The sequence below is a fragment of the Pelodiscus sinensis genome, chromosome 12, assembly GCF_052426305.1.
Source record: "Pelodiscus sinensis isolate ZL-2025 chromosome 12, ASM5242630v1, whole genome shotgun sequence".
Classification (NCBI taxonomy): Eukaryota; Metazoa; Chordata; order Testudines; family Trionychidae; genus Pelodiscus; species Pelodiscus sinensis.
This window is the reverse complement of record NC_143063.1, coordinates 48,022,944-48,043,115: the sequence shown is the minus strand read 5'-3', so window position 1 is coordinate 48,043,115 and position 20,172 is coordinate 48,022,944. Positions and strand designations below refer to the sequence as shown.

Here is a 20,172-nt window from a genome sequence, read left to right as displayed (position 1 = left end):
CCCAGGGACCATGGCTGTGTCTAGACTGGCAAGTTTTTCCGCAAAATCATCTGATTTTGCGGAAAAACTTTCAGCTGTCTACACTGGCCGCTTGAATTTCCGGAAAAGCACTGACGACCTCCTGTAAAATCATCAGTGCTTTTCCGGAAATACTATGCTGCTCCCGTTCGGGCAAAAGTCTTTTTCCGAAAGACTTTTGCGCGAAAGGGCCAATGTAGACAGCACAGTACTGTTTTCTGCAAAAAAGCCCCGATCGCGAAAATGGCAGTTGGGGCTTTTTTGCGGAAAACCACGTCTAGATTGGCACAGACGCTTTTCCACAAAAAGTGCTTTTCCGGAAAAGCATCCTGCCAATCTAGATGTGATTTTTCCAAAAATGCTTTTAACGGAAAACTTTTCCGTTAAAAGCATTTTCGGAAAATCATGCCAGTGCAGACGTAGCCCTGGTGTTAGATTCGGAGGGGGAGGGGAGATACACCCCCTGTTGCGCTTGTGAGGGGTCCTCATGGCTCATTCCCCGCCCACCTTGGCTTTGCCCACTGCCTCTAGGACCAGCTGTCTGACTCGCTGCTAGGCTGGGGTGTGCCCAGCACAAAGGGGGTTGGGTTGGGGGTAGGGGGGCTGCCTGATGAGGTGGCAGATTGGCCACCGGGATGAGCGAATGCAGGATCCACTCTTCTTACAGGGGTCCAGGAAGACACAGGCCCGAGGGGAATCCGCCAGGCATTGCGGCACCAGACCTGGCCATGCCGAGTCGTAACCTGCCCCTGGCACACCGTCAGCTGGCAAAGGACGCCCGGCTACAAATGCTGCTCTATGTGTCTCAGCTGGGACATTCACCGCCCCTCAGCTTGCAGAGGGGGAAACCGAGGCACAGAGTAGTGACTTGGCCAAGGGCCCCTGGTGAATCGTGGCAGAGACTCATGCGTGACCGAGGTCCAGTGTGGGACAAGGACCCGAAGGGAGCGTGTGCAGGAGACATCAGCCCCACGCAGGGCTGGCAGAACCAGGCTGCCCTGTGGCAGGGGCAGCTGAACAAGGGGGGGGGGCCCTATGTCAGGAAGGCAGGTGGGCAGGTGCAAGCCAAGAAACGAGCTGTGGTGCTGCCATACGGCTCAGAGGTGCCCTTAGCCCGCAGCTGGAACACGCCCCCATCCCAGGATGTGCCAGGGAGGTCTGGCCACGTGGCACATCTGGTCTGGCTGAGCCAACTGCAAAAAGGGGGCTCCAGACTTCCTGGCTCTTTGGGAGAGGCCGGAGGGTAGGGGGCACCAGGAGCGTAGCCCCAGCTGAGCCAGGGAGGATCACAGCCCCCTTATGTAGCCGCCAAGCCCACCCAAATCTGAGCAATGGCGTGACCATGCGGCAGGTGATGACTGGAGCCTGGGGGCAGCAAGGGGGCGGGACGCCAAGGAGGGGCTAGCAGGCCCTCATTGCCCAGCTGCCTGGAGCTTGGGGCCAACATGCCCTCTAATCTTGTCCCTGTGCGGAATAATTAATGTGCACCAAGGGATGTGCCCATGTGCAACACCCGCCGAAACAAAACCTAGCGGCGGGTGCTCTACTGATCAGCTGGGTGGCCTCTGGATCTCGGCTGAGCGGTCGCACAAGCACCCAGCGGACAGCAGTGGTGGGCAGCCCACCGGTGTCACGAGGGCCACGGAGGTTCCACCTCTGCCTGCCCCCCCACAGCCCTCGTGCACTAGGGCCTCGCACTTCCTCCTCCTCCTGCCTCCCAGCGCCTTGCTTAGGGCCGTTCAGACTCTGGGAGGGACGGGGTGGGGGGCGAACCAGCAGATTCGTGGCGCTGCCAAAGCCGGCTGGGGGGCTCCAGTGACCCAGCACGTCAGCGCGGCGTGGAGCCCCGTGGGCCGCAGGTTGCCCGCCCCTGGATTTCAATCGTGCGGCCCCCAGCGACAAAGGGGGGACACTCACTCGTCTTGGTGGCCCATCACTGGCTTATGGGAACCGTGGTCAGGCCCCCCCCCCATTTGCTCTCCTGGCTACGTGGCTTCCCCCCCCCCCCCAGCCACTGAAGGGTTAAGAGCCAGCGCAGCGTTCTCTGGGAAAAGCAACCCGGCGAGCCGGCTCTGAGCGCCTGGCCGGAGGAGGCTGCCGACGGTTCCCAGGAAACGGGCCTTTCCAGGCACTGCCCAGCCGGCTCCCTGGCCCGGGCGCTGGACCCCGCTGGACTGAGGGGAAGGGCAGCTCGCTGGGACCGTGGCCAAAGGCTGGGAGGCCAGCTGGGCAGCCGAGCCCGGCCCCTACCCAAGCCGGTGTGGGGATGGGCCAGTGCTCCACAGAAGCCCCGAGGCCCGGCGCTGCCCAGGCAACAGGCCGTTGCAGGGACCAGCCCGGATCCTGCAGGTTCAGACAGGGAGGCAGCAGTCCCTGGCCCGGGTGCTCACGGCCACGGGGAGGCAGATCTCTCTGGCAGCGGCAGGTTGGGTCAGCGCCGGCGTGAGGCGCTCTGCCCACCTCTGCGCAGGCGACTTCGGGACAGTTCAGGGCTGGCACGGGGGCAGGGCTGAGCGTTGAAGCTCAGCATCAGGCACCAGGAGGGGTGCGCCCTCTAATGCGGACCATGTGCGGAATACATTTTGTTCTGTGCATCCAGGAATATGTAGATACGCACCACCCATAAAAACAGGCACTCTGGGCACTCAGCTAATCAGCTGGGTGGCACCTGAGTCTCTCCTGGGGGGGCTGCCCAAGTGCTCAGCTTATAGGGAACCCCGATCAGGAGCAGTGAGGCATGACCCCCCCCACACTCTCCCTCCTAAGGCCTCTCCCCACTGCAGGTAGCAGCACAGCACGTGCCATGGCTGGGGGGTAGAGGTGGGGGCAGCAGCCGTTCTGTCCACAAAACCCCATTTCTCAGATTCTTACCTCTCTGGGGCAAAGCACCTGGACATGCGCCCCCCCCCCCCCCAGCTGGTGCATCTGTCCGACTCCTCCCCCCTCCCCCCTCCCCCAGGCAGCCGGGCGCTCTCCAGCCTCCAGCAAGGAGACCCTGCCCTGGAGTCGGAGATATGCCCCTCCCTGCAGACGAGCCCTTGCGGAGCAGCACCCAGACCTCTGGGGGTCCCCGCTCGCTGTCCCCTCCCCTGCACCCCGTTCCATTGTGAGCGGGGGGCACAGACTCTCCTAAGCGGCTCTCTGGGCTGGTGAGGACCCCCCCAACAGCGAGGGTTGCCAGCCCCGCTACCCGCCGGGAAAGGGTCCATGCCCCCCCAGTGCTGTGCCTGCAGGTGAATTGCTTGGAGGGGCCCAGTCCATGAACCCAGGGCCCCTGCCTGGGAGAGAGCCAAGGGGAGGGCGCCGGAGGCCACATGCCACTTGCACCAGAGCCAGGGATGCGGGCGCCAGCCCGTGTCGCTCGCACGCGTGTTCCAGGCGGGCTGAAGCCGGGGGAGAGGTCCTGCCGTGGGCACCCCTGGGAAAGGCCGGCCAGGCACCGCAGGGCTGGGGACCCCCGGGCAGGGGCTCACCAGCACAACCACGGGCGCACACGTGACAGCTTTGGGCCCCCCGCAGGGCCCTGGGAGAAGGGGTGCGGCGACTGGGCCCAGGCCAGTGAACGATGGGGACGCGCTCGGCTCGTTGGGGGGCTGCGCCCCGGCCGGATTCATTCGCTGTCCGTGGACTGGAGGGAACCGCCCCAAGGCCACATCCTCCCCAAACTGCTGGCTTGAGGCAACCGGGCTGCAGCCGCGGGTGAGCCCCAGCAAAGGCTGGTTCCCCGCTCGCTCTAGGGCAGGGAACCTTTTTTGAGTCGGGGGCCACCGACCCCAGAAAAATCAGTTGGGGGCCGCATGCAAGTGAGAAGCAGAAAACCCCTCGTTGCTGTAGCCCTTGAGGGGGAGAGACGCTCCCCCGTTCCCCTTGCACACCAGAGCCTCGGGGGGCTCAGCCTGGCAGGTTGTGCGCGCCAGCCCCGAGGTGGGGGGGTCTGGAGCGACAGTACGGGCTCCCCAATGCAGGGAGGGGGCCCTGAGCCTCGGGGGCTGGATCCATTTCCTACGGCCACTACGTCCTAGCCGGGCAGCAGGTCAGCACGGCTGGCGCTCCACTTCCAGCTCTGGCCCGAGGGATTCGAACGTTACCGGTGCGCACACGGAAGCAGGTGGACGTAACGACGAAGACCAAGCGACCCTGGTAGCCGGTCGCCTCTGAGGCCGGATCCCCGTGTCCCCAGGAGGGGACAGATCCCAGCAGTGCGGGGCATAGGAAAACCAGCAGGAAACAGGCGGTAGGAAGCAAAAAGTGCCTCTAACTCTCCGTGGCCATAGCAGGGAGACTGTGAGCAGCAAATTCAGGTCACAAAACTGGGGGACACCCTGACCAGCCCCTTTCCCCAGGACTCTCAAGTCAGCCACCCGATGCCACCAGCAAGCTTTGTTTTTAACCAGCAGGTTCACGACCTTTACATAAGTGGCCCTTGGACAGGTCACTGCTGACCTGAGCCAGCCTGCTACTGGCCCCAGGAGGCGGCCGGGTTTGGGCAGCTCCCAGAAATATGCAGGCCCTCCCTTAGGATAGGAAAGTCAAAGCAGAGCTACTGGAAGTTGAAGAATGTGGCAGGCGCTCTGGGGAAGAGGTGAAGGGTCCAGGCCTCCCAGCTGCGGCTGAAGATGCAGGGAAAGGTTCAGACCCACCCACTCTGCACCGTCAACACGAGAACCAGCGCCCATGGGCGCCTGCGGCCCTCCGCTGGGCACTGAGTCACGCCTCCAGGCTGCGGCAGGCTCCACTGCTGCGTTGGCCTCCACCTGCCGCGGCCAACGTCAAGCTCGGAGCTGGCGGCGAATCCGCCAAACCTAGCAGCGGATTTTGCACAGAGCCCCTTGGGCTAAGCAACCATCTCCTCCGTCCAGCCCTACCCAAACGGCCTCCCCAGGGCACCTGCGTCCCCTCTATTGAATTGTTTCTCGTGGCTTGTTACGGCCTTGCGGGGCAAGGGCCGAGCGCGGCCTGAGCAGTTTCATCTCACACCGAGACTTGGGTAGCGCAGCGCTACGAGGGTGTAGGATTCAAACCCTCTCCCCTGTCAAAAGGCACTCACCGTGCGACTGGCCAGTGCATCCCAGCCACCACCAAGGACCCTCACTGCCTGGTGAAATTCTCCAGCAAAACCATGAAACCTCCATTTTCTCCCACTGAACTTTCCTAGAGAGGGATCAGTGGAACAGGCTACACCGTACAACGCCGGTTATTTGGGCTGGCGCTATTAACTGTATCACCCGCCCGCCGGGGTCGACAGTGGGAGGAAGCTGAGGGAGGCAGAGCAGGTGGTCAGCCCCACGCCCGCCAGCCTCGGGTGGGTGGGGATGCGGTTAATCTGGAGAGCCAGAGAAGAGCCCCATTTAGCTGAGCATCTAGAGGCAGGGGTGCGCCACCTGCGGCCCATCGGGGTTGTGCGTGGCCCACAAGTCACTGTGTTGCCTCTGCCCGCGTGCAGGGCTGCCAGGTTCTCGGCCGCGCAGTGGTTTTTGCTGCTGGTGTTGCTAATGGGACACGCGTGTGCAGTGAGGGGCGTGTGGACTGCGCACACCAACTGCAAGAGCCGGGCGCTCCCTCTGCAGCCAATCACAGCGCTGCCACGGCTCCCCCCGCACATTCTAGGTAGCAAGCGCAGTGAGCGACGCTGCCCTCTCCCAGGAGACCGGCCTGGTGCCGAGAATCCTGCGGCCCCCTGAGATGGAGGGCCACTCGTGTGACCCACGCACTAGCCTCGCTTGCCCATCGCTGATCTAGGGCATAGGGTCCCCCCCGCCCGTAAAAACGAAACACGCTCTGTAAAACACATTCTGTTCCATAGCAAAAGGATTGCTAGGACCCTGGCTCATCAGTAGGAGGGGTGGGTTCTCCCTCAGCTGACATCCTCTGCCCACTGACGGTGCTTGGCTTGTGGTACCACACCTGCTCACGAAGTGGTACAGCAGGCTCAGGAGAGGCAGCACCGGCAGGCGGTTCAAACGCCAACCTCAGCACCAGGACCTCCAGGCTCTGCCACCGATTTGCACCGTGAACTTGGGGATGTCACGTAGTGACCATGCCTCAGTTTCCCCATCTGAAAAGCGGGGATAGTGCTACCTCCCTGACGGCGGTTCTGCAAGGGTCGAACAATACAGCTGGCCTTGGATGGAAATTCTGGCTGCAGCCCAGTGTTTGAGCCTCCAGAAACAGATTAAATGGCTTTGTCGCCCGACCGCACTGGGAAATCAACTTGGGAAGAGCGTTTGGGACAGAGGGAAGAAATACTCCAGGGCTATGTCTACACTGGCGGCTTCTTGCGCAAGGGTTCGTGTGCAGGAAGGCTTGTGCAAGAACACGTCCACACTGCCATGTGAGAGATGTGCTTTTGCGCAAGAGCGCCCATGGCAGTGTGGAGGCTCTCTTGTGCAAGAAAGCTCCAATGGCCATTTTAGCCATGGGGCTTTCTCGCGCAAAAAATCTCTGCCCAGTGTCCACACTGCCCTCAGAGAGCTTACATCTGTTAAAAAAAGAGCGTAGCTCTTGCGCAAGAAGCCCCCTCTTACCACACCGTACTGTCAATTTCCTTGCGCAAGAGCCGGCGGGCAGTGTGGACGCGCTGCGGATTCTTGCGCAAGAACGGCCATACGTGCGCAAGAAGCTGCGAGTGTAGATATAGCCCAGCAGACAAAGGCAGGTGCCCAGAGACCACAGTGAGAGGCCCGGACTGGGATCCTGAATAGCACAAAATAGATAGGAAGAACTGTTTATCAAAATACTTTATTTCAGGGAGACCCCTCAAAAAAAGACCCTCCTCAGACAGACAACCCCACAATACCTTTGCTTTTTTTTTTTTTAAATCAACTAAAACAATCTGATGCTTAAAATAAAAGACAGGTCATATTTCCCAATCTGACTTCCGTCAAGAATATATATCTATGTGTTTTGTTCCTGGGGGGAAGGAGAGAAGATGATGTTGCCAGTAGTTCACAGCGGTTCTCGGTTCTCTCGTTACACAGTATATAGAACTGCTTTGCTGAAGACACTCAACACACAGCAAGGCTAACTAGAAGAGTACAACTTATGGCTAGCAAAGAGGGGAGGGCAGACAGAGAGAGAGAGAGAGAGAGAAAGTGAAAGTATCCGACAGGGCTGGAATTTTGGAGTCCTCTGTGCATAATTTACAGGGAAAACGTGGCGGTTGGGCCTCCATCACGGTGCCGGCTTGGTCTGTCTTGCACAGCTGATGCGGCAAAGGCATCCCCCCCAGACGCTCCGCCGTATGGGTTAGGAGCCAGAGTGAGTCGTCTCATTTGTGGGATTTTTCAGCTGACAAACTTTTTTTGTGTTTTTTTGTGTTTTGTTTTAATTTTTAAAAAGAATTGCAGCCAAAAATCAGACAGAACTGCAAAATCCAGAGTGGCCGCTTGTAGACTATTTATAAAAACAGGGACGAGTCTCTCAGCCGGGGGGCGACAGAGCTCTGCGCACGCTGGACTATACTTTCCCAGGAATTTTGGCCCGTTTCCGAGCGATGGCGTCTTCCACGGCTTTTAGCTGCTTCAAGAGCTCTTCCCGCCGCGACAGCGTGCTGGACTTGCCCGGCTTCGCGCCGGCCGCCGGTGCGCCTGGCTCGGGTGCTTTGCCTGGGACACTTGTGACTTTGCTGGAACTCTTGGACTGGGGCGACAGCTGGCGTTTCCTGTGGGGTGGGGTGGGGGGTGAGAGAAAAGCCACACTGGAGTAAGAGGGGATTGACCGGTAAAAGAGGACTCACCCCCCGCACCCGTGGGCCTTTCGAAGGGTGGTAGGATTTCAATACCACGGCACGTTTTCCCACATGCTGCAGAAAGGGCAGCGAAGCAAGCAGGCCTGCTGTGGACGCCAGCTGAATTGAATGATCTCTAGGACTTGGGACCGGGGCGTGGCAAGCCGGCTGGGAAGTCCCCACAAAAGGGTGGCCTTTAAGCCCACTACCCCTAATTCTTCTCCTGCAGTGGCAACCCAGAAGCCCAGGGCAGGGCTCGGGCAGAACAGGCCCACAGGAAGACACGGCCCCTCTTCCAGGGAGTTTGCTGCAATTATCATCCCTTCTCGCAAGGCAGCTTGTAAAGCAAAGGGAGGCGGTGGCGAGGGAATATCACCTAGCTAGCTATTGCTCAGCTTGATGGCTCCAAAGAAGCCGCACGCTGAACGTGCACAGCTGGGGCTGCCCAGCGAGCCAGCCATCCTGCCTGGCTTTTTCCAGGCACCTTGGCCAAGTTGGATTTCAAAGAGGCAAGTCACACGCTTGCCATTTGATCTTTCTGATGAATTCCTTCGGCCTGCCCTCCGCCGCCCTCGCCTCCTCGGGGCCACGAAAACCCAGAGAAAGCCCTGGCCAGGAGGGGAGGGAGGGATGCTGGAGAGAAGCCAGGAAAGGCTGTCGCCCCGCCCCCTGGTGTGCAAGGATTGCAGGGCAGAGCATACAGCACTCTGCATCGCACAGACGGGCAGCAGGTCCCAAGGCTACAATTTCTGGCAGCTGGCACACACTGGTGCCCTGGGACTGATCCGTGACCTGTGGAGCTGCTTCTAGCTACCGGCCGGCAGCCGGTCACACGGGCGGTTAGACAACAGCCCAGGTGACAGAAACAGCTTGGAAATCCTCCTTAAGCCCAGCGACTCCTCCCTGGAGGCCACTGCCGTTAATCCCCGAGTAAGGGGGCTGTGCAAAGGTGAAGTGAAAAGCACGTGAAACCTCAGAGCCAAGCTCTGCCCGACTGTCCTTTGCTCCCCTCCCCGAGCTCAGGCCCTGGCGGTTCCCCGGCCTGGCAGAGGGCACTGCGAACCCACCCCGCAGCAGGGGGCAGATGCCAGCTCCAGCCCCAGTGGGCCACAAGGCTCAGGTTCACCGTTGCAGCTTCGAAACGCTAGTCCTGGGGCCGGGCGTTCCCTGCGGAGGAGGAGGGCCGGGCGCGTGGGTAAAGCGCAGCCCGGAGCAGCGGGAGGCCTGAGCTCTGAGCCTCAGTTTCTCGGGGCCCCAGGACGTCGAGCTGTGAAGCCCCTGCCGCCCGGGAAGGCGTGGGACCAGGCTGGCCGCACAGCTCGCAGAGAGCTTGGCAGGAAGGAGCGAGGCAGGGAAGTGCGGCCCGCACACAGCTCTTGGTTGCCCAAGTGGCCCTTCATCTCAGTGGGCTGCAGCTGCCCACGGCTCACTGGAGTTCCACCTGCAGCCCCCCCATCTGCCCCTCCCCAAGTGCCTCTTGGGTGGCACTGGAACCCCGTGCTTCCTACCCCTCCTCCTCCCAGAGCTTGCCCAGCTGCAAACAGCTGATTCCCAGCGTTCCAGCTCGGGGAGGGGCGGGGAGCGAGTGAGAGGCACGTGGGGGAGGAGGGGAGACAGGGGTCCACAGATGGCGCAGACCAGGGACGACATGCCCTGCCCTGGGGAGGGGCGTTCCTGCAGAGCCCACGCTGGCAGCACGGTCCTTGCCTGCTCACGAGCCCCCTGCAATTGCAGTGCGGGCTCTGCGCTGCAACGGGGGTGGCATTTGCTGTTTCAGTTCCCAGGCTCCAGGGAGAGTGGTAAGACCCCCCCTCCCCCAGAGCACTGGGGATGGGCTCAGACAGAACCAGTAGCAGGGGACACGTCTTGGCAGCCTGCTCTGGATTTTAAGTGGCTCGTCTTGTGCACGATTAGCCCCGGGGGAAGGGATGGTGCGCACCAAGCAGGACACGAGAGGTCACAACCAGCATGTGCGAGGACTGAGCCCCACAAAGGGACAACAGCCAGTGCATGGATTCCCCTGGCTTCCACGCAGTCTGAGCGTCACCCAGCCAGCGCCCCCGGCTGCTGTTCACTCGCAAGCTGCTGTGTCTCATTAATATCGTCACTGTTAATACGTGACATTTCCGCAGTCCCTTTTAGCCGGGGATCGCTGGGCGCGCTACAAACAGCTTCCCCGAGTGGTAGGAATTAAACCCATTTCACAGGCAGGTAAACTGAGTCACAGAAGGGAAGCAGGGGCAGAGACGTCCTCGCTTCTCCGTGCCAGCTAAAAGTCACTCCACGATACCAGATTCGATCCCCATCCGCCTAGCTTTCACACAGACCACGCATGAGGCTCTTGCAGGGAAAGATCTCCCTCCGTGGGTCTGAGGGCAAAGAGCTCTCTCCCTAGCCAACAAGCCATGGAGTTTGCTCTTCTGCTGGCTTTGCTCACGTTAGCCAAGAGGGAGCGAGCCCCAGGAGGGCAGGAGACAGGACGGGAGGAGGCGACTCACCTGTCTGTCTGGGCGGGAGACGGTTTGGGGTTCTGGCCTCTCTGCCGGTCTTGTTTGGGCGAAGAGATCCTTCCAGCTGGCTTCCTGTCACGAGGGCCCACTGGAGAACGGAAGGACAAAAGGTTTGAGCCTTTGCATGAGCCACGTGACTGGCGTTTTAAACACAGCTTTGGCCTGGACGGGCCAGACGGCCTCAGAGAAAGGCGAAGGCCCAGCTGCAGCACCCCGAGAGACTCTCCTCTCTGTGCAGCGAGACCGGGCACCGAGGAGCCTTGGTGCACACAGCTTTACCCTCTCGTCCTACGCAAGGAACTGCAGAAAGCGCTACCCCATGGCCTCCCAGGCCGAGATCCTTTCATTGGCTCGTGGGGCCCTGGGACAGAGCCTGCATCTGGCTGTTTGCCTGGGACCGGCCAGGCATGTCCACAGTGCTACACACAAACGCATGCTGATGTGAGGGGGTGTATCCAGGCGGCCCATTTGAGTGACTGTCACTGTGCTTGCTCCTGCTGGCTGTCAGGCGCTGGGAGGGCTAGAACAGCCGGGCTTCTGAGCCTCACGTTCCCACAGCCGGCCAGCATCTGAGAACAAGGATAAAATGACTCTCCTCGTTTCCCAGCTGGCTGGAGAGGAGAGTCTCTGAGCTAGCTGCCTGTTTTCCTGTGGGCGCCAAGTCCTAGCACTCAAATCTAGCCCAATCCTCCAAGGCAGTAGCGGGACAAGCCAGGTGAGCAGCACTTGAAGGATTTTGTTCTGGCTCTGAGCCACGGCCGACATAATACACCTACGGTGAGAGAGCAAGGAAAACACCGTCACGTGCCACAGCCTGCTTCTGAACAGCGCTCCAGGGCAACGGTGTAGTACTTCCTCCTTGGCCCACTGCTCCCGTCTGCACTAGCAGCAAAGCAGGGTGACCACTGGCGAGCCAAGAGGCGGCAGCTTGGATTTGTGAAGAACAAATCACGTCAAACCAATCGGACTGCTTTCTGTGATAGGATAACGAGCCTTGTGGCTAAGGGAGAGGCGGTGGATGTGGGATACCTAGACTTTAGTAAGGTATTTGATACACATGACCTTCTTATCGATAAACTAGGCAAATACAACCTAGATGGGGCTACTATAAGGTGGGGGCAATGGCTGGAGAACCATTCTCAGAGGGTAGTTACTAACAGTTCACACTCGTGCTGGAAGGACTTAACAAGTGGGGTTCTGCAGGGGTCTGTTTTGGGACCGGTTCTGTTCAATATCTTCATCAATGATTTAGATGATGGCATACAGAGGACACTTATTAAGTTTGCAGATGATCCCAAGCTGGGAGGGGTTGCAACTGCTTTGGAGGACAGGATCATAATCCCAAACGATCTGGACAAACTGGAGAAAAGGTCGGAGGATAAAGCTTAATAAGGACAAATGCAAAGGGCTCCACTTGGGAAGGAACAATCCGTTTCACACATTCAGAAAGGGAAGCGACTGTCTAGAAAGGAGTCCTGCCGAAAGGGATCTAGGGGTCAGTGGACCACAAGCTGAATTTGAGTCAACAGTGTGACAATTGCCAAAAAAATAAAAATAATAAAAAAAAAGCAGCAAGCAAACATGATTCTGAACGGGAGTGTGGTGAGCAAGACATGAGAAGTCATTCTCCTGCTCTACTCTGTGCTGATTAGACCTCAGCTGGAATAGTGTGTCCAGTTCTGGGCAGCATATTTCAAGAAAGATGGGGAGAAATTGGAGAAGTCCAGAGAAGAGCAACACAAATGATGAAAGGTCAGAGAATGTGACCTATGAGGGAAAGACTGAAAGAACTGGGCTACTTTTGTTTAGAAAAGAGACGACGGAGGGGACATGACAGCAAGACAGGTTTCAGGTATCAAAAAGGGCGTGACAAGGAGGAGCGAGACAAATTATTCTCCTTCACCTCTGAGGATAGGACAAGAGGCAATGGGCTTAAACTGCAGCCAGGAAGGTTCAAGTTGGACATCAGGAAAAACTTCCCGCCTGTGCAGGTGGTCAAACACTGGGATGAGTTGCCTAGGGGGGTTGTGGAATCCCCGTCTCTGGAGATACAGAAGAGCAGGTTGGACAGACACTGATCAGGGACGCTATAGACCGCGGGGGCAAAAGCCTCTCAGCGAGCTAGATCCGACCTGCCCAGGGCTTTGATCCAGCCTGGCAGGCAGTTTCAGGCCCCACCCCCGAGCGCTGCTTCTATTAAAAGGGCTCCTGACTTCCTTGCGCCTCAGGAGCCCTGGGGAAGGCGCGAGGCCCTTTTAATAGAACCAGTTAAAGGGCTCGCAGCTGCTGGTGCCGCTAGCGCCTTGCTAGGGAGCCAGAGACGCGATCCCTTTCCACTGCTTCTATTTAAAGGGCTCGCCCGCGGGGCGGCTGCGTTGCTGGGCAGGCGCCCGGCAGGCCAAACCCTTTGAACAGAAGCAGTTGAAAGGGCTCGCAGCTCTCGGCCCCGCTCGCCCTTTGCCTGGGAGCCGCATCTGTTCAAAGAGCTTGTGCCGGCCGGGCGGCTGCCAGGCAACAAGTGAGCAGTGAGGCCAGGAGCTGCCAGCCCTGCGATGTGAATCGAAGCCTCCACCCCAGACAGCTCTGGGAGGAGGCTTGCCCCCAGCACCCTCCCCTCTGCTCCAGGTCCTTCCACTGGCCAGAAGTCAGGGGCAAAGCTCCTGGCAGGGTAGCTCTCAACCCCGCCCCTTCCGGGTCAGTCTGCGGCCATTTCCAAAATTTGTGAAGTGTTCCCCCTCATCAAAAATTATTGCCCACCCCGATCTAGATGGTGCTTGGTCCTGCCTTGAGGGCAGGGGACTGGACTCGATGACCCCTCGAGGTCCCAATATCTACAGGGCTCTCCCCGCTGCCAAGGGGCAAGCAGACGGGGTGCAGGGCTAACAAGTCACAAGAGAAAGGGAAGAGCCTGGAGTTGCGGGGCACTGTTACAGTGACAGCTCAGATTCTGTTGCACACAAGCGTGGGGAGTGCTTGTCCCCCAGGAATTAAACTATATTAAACTATAATGTTCTGACCCCTCAACTTTCTGTGCAGCCTCAGAAGCCTCTAAAGCCTGGGGCAACACCCCGCGCAGAGCGACGACTGGAGACGGGGGTTTCTCAAACAGCCGCGACAGCGACAGGAGCAAGAGGAGGGCAGGCCGGCATGCGCTGGATGTTCCCTGCGACTTGTGCACTGGATTCTGCCCTTTGTTTCCACACAGGATGGGCGGGGTGATTTTGCAGCGAGATAACAGAGGCTAGATAACGATCTTGCCGAGAATCCAAAGTGGAGACCAGGCACGGAGAGACACAAGGCAGCTGGGGAGGCCAACGCTTTCCCCGCCCCCAGGGAGCGACCTTGTCTTCTTTTCCTCACCATTAACGGAAGTTCCTTCTCCCCTCTGGCTTCCCGGGCGCAGTGCCTGGCGAACACCCTGTTTTCTATCAGAGAAGATACAGCCTCGGTGTGGACGGGCCGGGCCGGGCCAGGCGCTTTCTGGACTCTAACCGGCCGGCAGCCCGCGGACCAAGCGACTGCCCGAGCACTGCGGGAGAGCTGTCTGTCTAACTCCGGCCACGCCAGTGTGCGTTCCCCCCTCGCTGCATCGCCCTGATTGCTCACCTCTCTCGGGTGACAGGTTCACTCGCTTGGCTGGAGGGGAGCCCGGCCTGTCTTTGTCCGCTGGCTCGTATCTCTTCCTGCTTCCTTTGTCAGCCGCCTGCAATGGAAGGAACCAGATGCTAGATCCAGACACACCCCACCCCTCACAGGGAGCAACAGGTGTAGCTGGGCTCTGGCTTGTGGAAGGCACCAAAACACTCCTGCCAGCCCACTGCGCTGGCCCGGCCCTTCGGGAGGTTCCCGTGACGCAAGTGGCCAGCCCAGGGGTCCCTCGGAGCCAGGTGCCATTAGGCCCAGCGCAGAGCGGTCAGCCTGCGACCAGCCTCCCGCCGCATTTCCGCCGATGGGACATTTGACAGCTTGGCACAGGATAGAAGCTGCATTTTGTCCCGTCTCTCTTGGCTGGGGGAGGGCACGAGTATTTACACGATCTGCAGGGCCCGGACATGCCGAGCCCAAGGGAGGGGGGTTCCACCACACGCTGTGTGATGCTGCAGCAGCTGTTTATTGTGCCCTCCATGGAGAAGAGCTTGACATGCTTTCCGAGCTCTCGGACGGGTTCCCATCACAGCTGGTGGCGCTGCTCCCTGCCGCCGAGGCGGGAGAAGTTGGGAGAGCAGGAAACCTCCGCACCAACCGATGTGATCCGGGCCTCTGGGGCAAGCTGCCTGCTTTGCCAGGGACCGGCGCATGTGGCCAGGACGCTTGGCCCAAGGACGGCCACCGCTAGGAGCGCTTTCTCTGCTAGCGGCATGCCAGGGCAGCAGGCTCAGCACTTGCTCGGAGAGCTGTGCCCAACGAGCCACCAGCTTCTCCCCCCCTCCGCAAGGGATGGCCCGCTGGGATTTCCAGCCACAAGCACCGGCCCACTCCAATCCCTTTCAGGGGCAGTTTGCAGAGCTCCCCGGAAGCCGGCTGGCTCGTTCCCAAGGCAGGCTCAGCACCCCAAGCCACTTGGCTGCAGGCTGGCCAGGCTCGGGCAGAGCCAGAAGACCCTGCAGCGGAAGGCACCACCTGTAACCCTGCCTCGCTCAGGAGATCTCTCGCTGAGATCGCAGGCCAAGGAGCTAGCTGGCCACAGGCCTAAAGAATGCCGCTCCGGCGATGGGGCAGGAGGAATGTGCCCCAGGGAAGCTTCCGACCCAGCCAGAAGTTAAGACGCAGCGTCCACTGCCCAGCAGGATCTGCTTTCCACAAGCCCTTGAGAAGCAACCGCAGACCTCGGCCGCAGAGCTCCCCTGGCGCGAGGGCTGCCAACTCTCCTCCGGCCTGCGGAGGACCAGCAGCCGGCCCCTTCCTGCCCTTCGAGAGCTCTCGCCCCACGTCTCACCTTATTCAGCAGCGTCAATTTGATCTCTTTGTGGGCACTGAAGCCCGCCTGCTGCGGCTGTGGAGGTGGGGGCGGGAGAAGTTGCTGCGCTTTACTCGCTTGCACGGGTTTTGTCGATTTCAGGGGCTGGGCAGGCGCCTCCCGTTTCCGTTTCTCCTCTTTAGCGCTGTCTTCTTTTTTCGACTTGCCTGCTGAAACCAGAAAGCCACTGTCAGCTGCTCGCAATAAACCCTGCCCTGCCTTTTCCAGAAAGGCGGAAAGGCAGGCAGGCGCGGCAGGGACTGCAAAGCCAATCGGGTCCAGATTCAAACCGGTAGGAAGCCAGCGTCCCCCAGGGGAGAATACTTAACATACTAGCAAGCGAGGAATAGGCAGCTCTTGCATCAGGTGGGAATAGGGTCTCGAATGAGCAGATGGGGTGTCTGGGAGAGGAAATAATGATCCCCCAGGAAGAGGCTGGCTCCCGAGGGCGGGCGTGCAAAGGAGATGGGCCATGGAAGCGTGATGGGGAGTGTGCATCTCCCTCAGCATTCATCTTGGGACTCCCCCCATCTACGTTAAACCTCGGCTGCCCCCCACGGCCCTATCTACCTCCACGTCACGGGTTCCATGCTGTCTACCTGACCTCCATGCAGGGCATCCCTGCGGTAAGTCACCCCCGCATGCGCTGGTACCACACTAGCGTCATTGACGCTTGTGGGAACTGTTCGTTCCACGTCCTCCCGTTCCCCGCTCTTCCGTCACACACACACAAAGACCAATTTACACAAACGGAAGTCAGCCATGGGAAAACCGTCCTGTGTTACGTCCTCTTGCGATACGGCCATGGTTTTCGGAAAGTACCTTGGACGGACAGTGGGGACGTCCTGTGCCACCCCGTGAGCTCTCTGAAGAGCTAGCCCCCCACCCCCTCATTCTCGGGATCCCAGTAATCGCAAACTGGGCGCTTCCTACCTTTCTTTTGCTGGGCTGGGGTCAGGGATCGGGAGCTGGCCGAGGACACGGGGCTGGCCAGGTCGGCGTACATGTCTTCAGAGTCCGCACTGCGTATGGAACTGCTACTGGAGGAGGCACTAGAGACAGAGGAGACGCTGCTCACGCTCAGGGACCTGGAAAGCAGACAGAGACTCTCACACCCCCTGCCAGCCCCGCCAGGCAACCTGAATTCACACACACCCCTTCTCGAACTCCTGTGCTGCACGAGCGGAACAGGCCCGTGGGACTCCAGGCCAGAAGCGTGTCTGCATCCGAGCTCTCCTCCAACGCTGATTCTATGATCTCCGCAGGCAGGCATGGCACAACCCATCCCAAGCGTGTTAGGTGCAAGATCACCAAACCCTTCCATGTAACACTGTGCACAATTAGACACACTCGGACTCCAGACTATCACTTCACAGACATCCATAAAGCAAGAACTAGGGTGAGTCTCGGACGACATGTTTCAGGGATGGGGTTTAACTCAAGAGTTACCCCCTATCATATACGCTGCCTGATACTTAATTACCAAGGAAGCTCTAATAGACGTGACTTCTCCATGCCAGGGGTTCCAGAGGCCACCAGGTTCCCACAGGGATGGGGAAGGTGGGATACGGCAGAGGGCAGGGAGGCCCACAAGGCGGATGCTGATGAGCGAGGACACGTTCCACACGGTTAACAGGCGGGAGAACCACGACTGTATTTGGAGATGCAGCCTTTAGACTTGGCTTGGGACCAGATCAGGATAAGCCACTCCCGGATCCCAAACCTTTGGTCTGTCGCAGGGAAATTCAGGGAGGGCACATCACAAGCTCACCACTCAGCCGTGTGCGGCCGAAGCGAGGAGCTCTGAACGACCACGTGGTGAGCCAGGGACACTTTCATGTCCAAGGGAGGCAGGGGCTACAGAATCATCTCAGCAGTCTGTTTGGGGCTGAGGACAGTCACTATCTCCTACGTCAGCCATGGCCAACCCGTGGCTCGTGAGCTGCATGCAGATCCTCCCCCCCGCCCAGAAAGTACAGCTTGCGAAGCCGCTCCGCGGCCTTGAAAACAGCCCATGCCTCCCGGTGCTCACGGGGGGTCGGTCGCGCCAGACGGCTCCCCTTTCAAAATGGCATTTTTAAGATGGCGGCGGCCAGCGGGAGCCTGATGCGGCCAAAAAGCCTTTAACTGCGTTTCTTAAAGGGGCAGTCTTTTTTTTTTGGCTGTACAACCTAGGGGTGGGCTTCCTTTTTTTTTTTTGGCTCGACGACCAAACGCGGCAGGGGTGGTTTGTTTGGGTTTTTTTGCTTGACTCCATCCCCCTCCGGCTCTTTGCGCTATACGTACAACTGTTTTGGTTCTTTGCCAGTAACGGGCTGGCCACCCCACTCCTACGTGCTTTGGTCCGGAAGTCTGAGCAGCCCTGGTGCTCTGACAGGGACACACATGGAGTTGGCACACTGCTGGGCAAAGCCGCATGGTAGCAACTATTAAGCCAGCTTGTTTATGGTTAAGTAGGAACACCAGCCCGCACCGTCCATCTACCCTTGCGCCCTATCCAGGCCGTGTCGGTAGTGTAAGCAAGCTCACCGCCTGGCATGGTGTAAGAAATAACGGAAAAAGTAGACACGTGAAGTCCTAGATATAAAGCTTGAGCAGAGGTTGAGGTAAAAAGAGAGCACTGGAGAGGCAGACTCACCCCTCGTCTCTCAGCCTGTGGAGGGCCTAGTGAATCGGACAAATATTTCCCAAACCTGCGTACATTCCCGGGAGAAACTGCAGCCGGGCATCAGTGCGGCTCTGCAGTGTACAAAGCTGCGAACGGACTGATTCAAACCACTTTCTATCCCACACCCATCACACTAGCCAAGGACCTACGAACTTCAGATAGAAAAACCAGGGCAGCTGCTCCCAGGACTCTTGAGTACGAAAAGGCTTCACAAGTTTATCTGGAGATGCATTTGACAGGGACTCATTTCAGGACTATCGGAATTTGTTAGTCACTGGGCATCGGAGGGAGCTCACCGACACAGCACTCCATCTGCTTCAAAGAACGTAACGGCGCCTTAGGCAAAACATGCAATGGGAACCGTTCTTGCAACTCCCTGTGCTATTGCCAGTACAAAACACCACCCCTCGACAGACGTCGTAGATGCTTTATGACCAAGCTGTGCCGACGTGCCAGGCTTCAATGGTAAGGAAATTGAGCAGTGAGGTTTAGGGAAAGTCTAGAATAGCCACATGCTGGAATATAAATACCTACTGTCTTCAAAAAATAAACACCCTGGAATTGTTATTTACAACAGCTACGTAAATGCTCGGTTAGGATTTGAAAACAGGGAGAGAAGAGGCCCTAGCCCCAAGCCGCACTGAAAGTGGGATGATTCAGGGCACACTGACAATTTCATTATTTTCTAGAATAGGCAACATGGCGGCTGTTAACTGTTTTAATTTTTCTAAGGTGGTTTCCTGCCATGTAAACTCTCCAACCGGTCCAGTACAATGCTGTCACACAACCTGAGCCTGCTGACCTTATGATAAAGTATAAAACACAGTGCTTTACCTGGATTTCCTGGACCCGGATGGGGAGGGGGAAACTGAGGCAGACGTTGATCGGGAATGAGATCTGGAGAGAGACCGAGACAAGGATCTAGATCGGGAACTGGAGCCGCTATAGCTGCTGGCACTGCCACTGATGCTGCCGCTTACAGTCCGCCTGCAACAGAGATTCAAAGAAACTGTTCTCCTCTGACTCTACTCAGCAGCCAAGCAGAGGTGTTTCTTTTGTGCATTTGATCAGTGGTGAGCAAGAGGTTTCCAATGCAGGAGAAGGCTGGAGATGGGAGGAGTGGCCGGGAGGCAGGGCGCAGGAGCGGGCCGGGGGTGGCCGGGAGGCAGGGCGCAGGAGCAGAGTGGGAGAGCAGGGTCTCGGTGGGAAGGTGGATGCAGGAGCAGGCTGGCTGGGAATGAGGGGATCTGGGCAGAAGGGGCTGCAGGAGCTACCTCCTCTCAGAGCCAGGCACAGCCTGTCAGTCTGATCCAGACCCAGCTTGCCTGACTCCAGCCTGCGAGGTTTGGGGCTCCCCCTCCCTGCAGCAGGGAGCTAGTGCTCCAGCCCTGCAGGGGTGGGCAGATTGGGGGAGGGGGGGAGCTGCAGGGCTGGAGAACCAGCACCAGTTCCTCAATGCTGGGGAGGGGGAGCCCTGAAACTCAGGGGCCGGATCCAGGCAAGCCGGGGGCCTGAGGTATCCCACCCAGGCAATAAGGGAACCAAAACCCACTTTTCTGTACTCTTCTCTAGTCACTAGGAAGGGACAAGAGGACCAGCTGCATTCAAAGCTAGGAATGAACCTAGGAAGCTTGTGACTGAAAGGAAAACAAACTGATGATACAGGACTTGATTTTATTTATTTTAAACACGAGGACCTAGGAAAGCTATTGTTTGCCCTTTAAGGACACACGTCAAGCTAGGTCTTAGGGAAGTTCCACATTTTTGAAGTCACATTTTCTTCTGGGTTGGCACAGAATCAAGTCCTTCCCTCCCTTGACTTCATTATAGAGCAAGAACCTTTGGATTCAACGTAGCACTGAGGTCAGGTCCGATTTAGTGGGTCTAGTAAAGACCCGCTAAATGGAACACTGAGGACGCCCTCATCCACGCTGGTACTCTTCTTGGTTGTGAAGAGCGAGGGAAGTTGATAGGAATGTTTCTTCTGTCAAGCTCCCACTGTGGGAATGGTGCCAAAGTTCAGCTTAACGTACGGTGACTCCAGCTACTCCAGCTACGTTATTTACATAGCTGGAATTGTGTACCTTAAGCTTCAGAGGGGAAGCCGTGTTAGTCTGCGAAGTGCCACAGGACTCCTTGTCGCTTTTGCAGATTCAGACTAACAGATTTATTGGAGCATAAGCTTTTGTGGGCAAAGACCCACTTCGTCAGTTGCATCTGTTAGTCTATAAGGTGCAACAGACATTCCCCCTTAAGCTGACCTTCCCCCGTAGGATAGATCTGGCCCGAGTGT

The 20,172-nt window shown here is 58.4% G+C and overlaps 1 protein-coding gene across 9 annotated transcripts in view; it reads right to left on the bottom strand.

Moving 5' to 3' along the window:
* Positions 1 to 6,737: 6,737 nt before the first annotated feature.
* Positions 6,738 to 20,172, bottom strand: part of ZC3H18 (zinc finger CCCH-type containing 18) — a 67,461-nt gene continuing 54,026 nt past the window's right edge. For 6 of the 9 annotated variants that reach the window (XM_075939891.2, XM_089781552.1, XM_075939892.2 and 3 more), the window contains 6 exons: positions 18,714 to 18,866; positions 16,145 to 16,299; positions 15,191 to 15,381; positions 13,861 to 13,957; positions 10,243 to 10,342; positions 6,738 to 7,678 (listed from right to left, as the gene is read on the bottom strand). In XM_075939891.2, coding sequence (XP_075796006.2) covers positions 7,474 to 7,678; positions 10,243 to 10,342; positions 13,861 to 13,957; positions 15,191 to 15,381; positions 16,145 to 16,299; positions 18,714 to 18,866 — 901 coding nt within the window. In that variant the 3' untranslated portion in view covers positions 6,738 to 7,473. The remainder of the gene's footprint in view (positions 7,679 to 10,242; positions 10,343 to 13,860; positions 13,958 to 15,190; positions 15,382 to 16,144; positions 16,300 to 18,713; positions 18,867 to 20,172) is intronic. The other 3 variants (XM_089781551.1, XM_089781546.1, XM_089781550.1) reach the window with 3 other exon arrangements.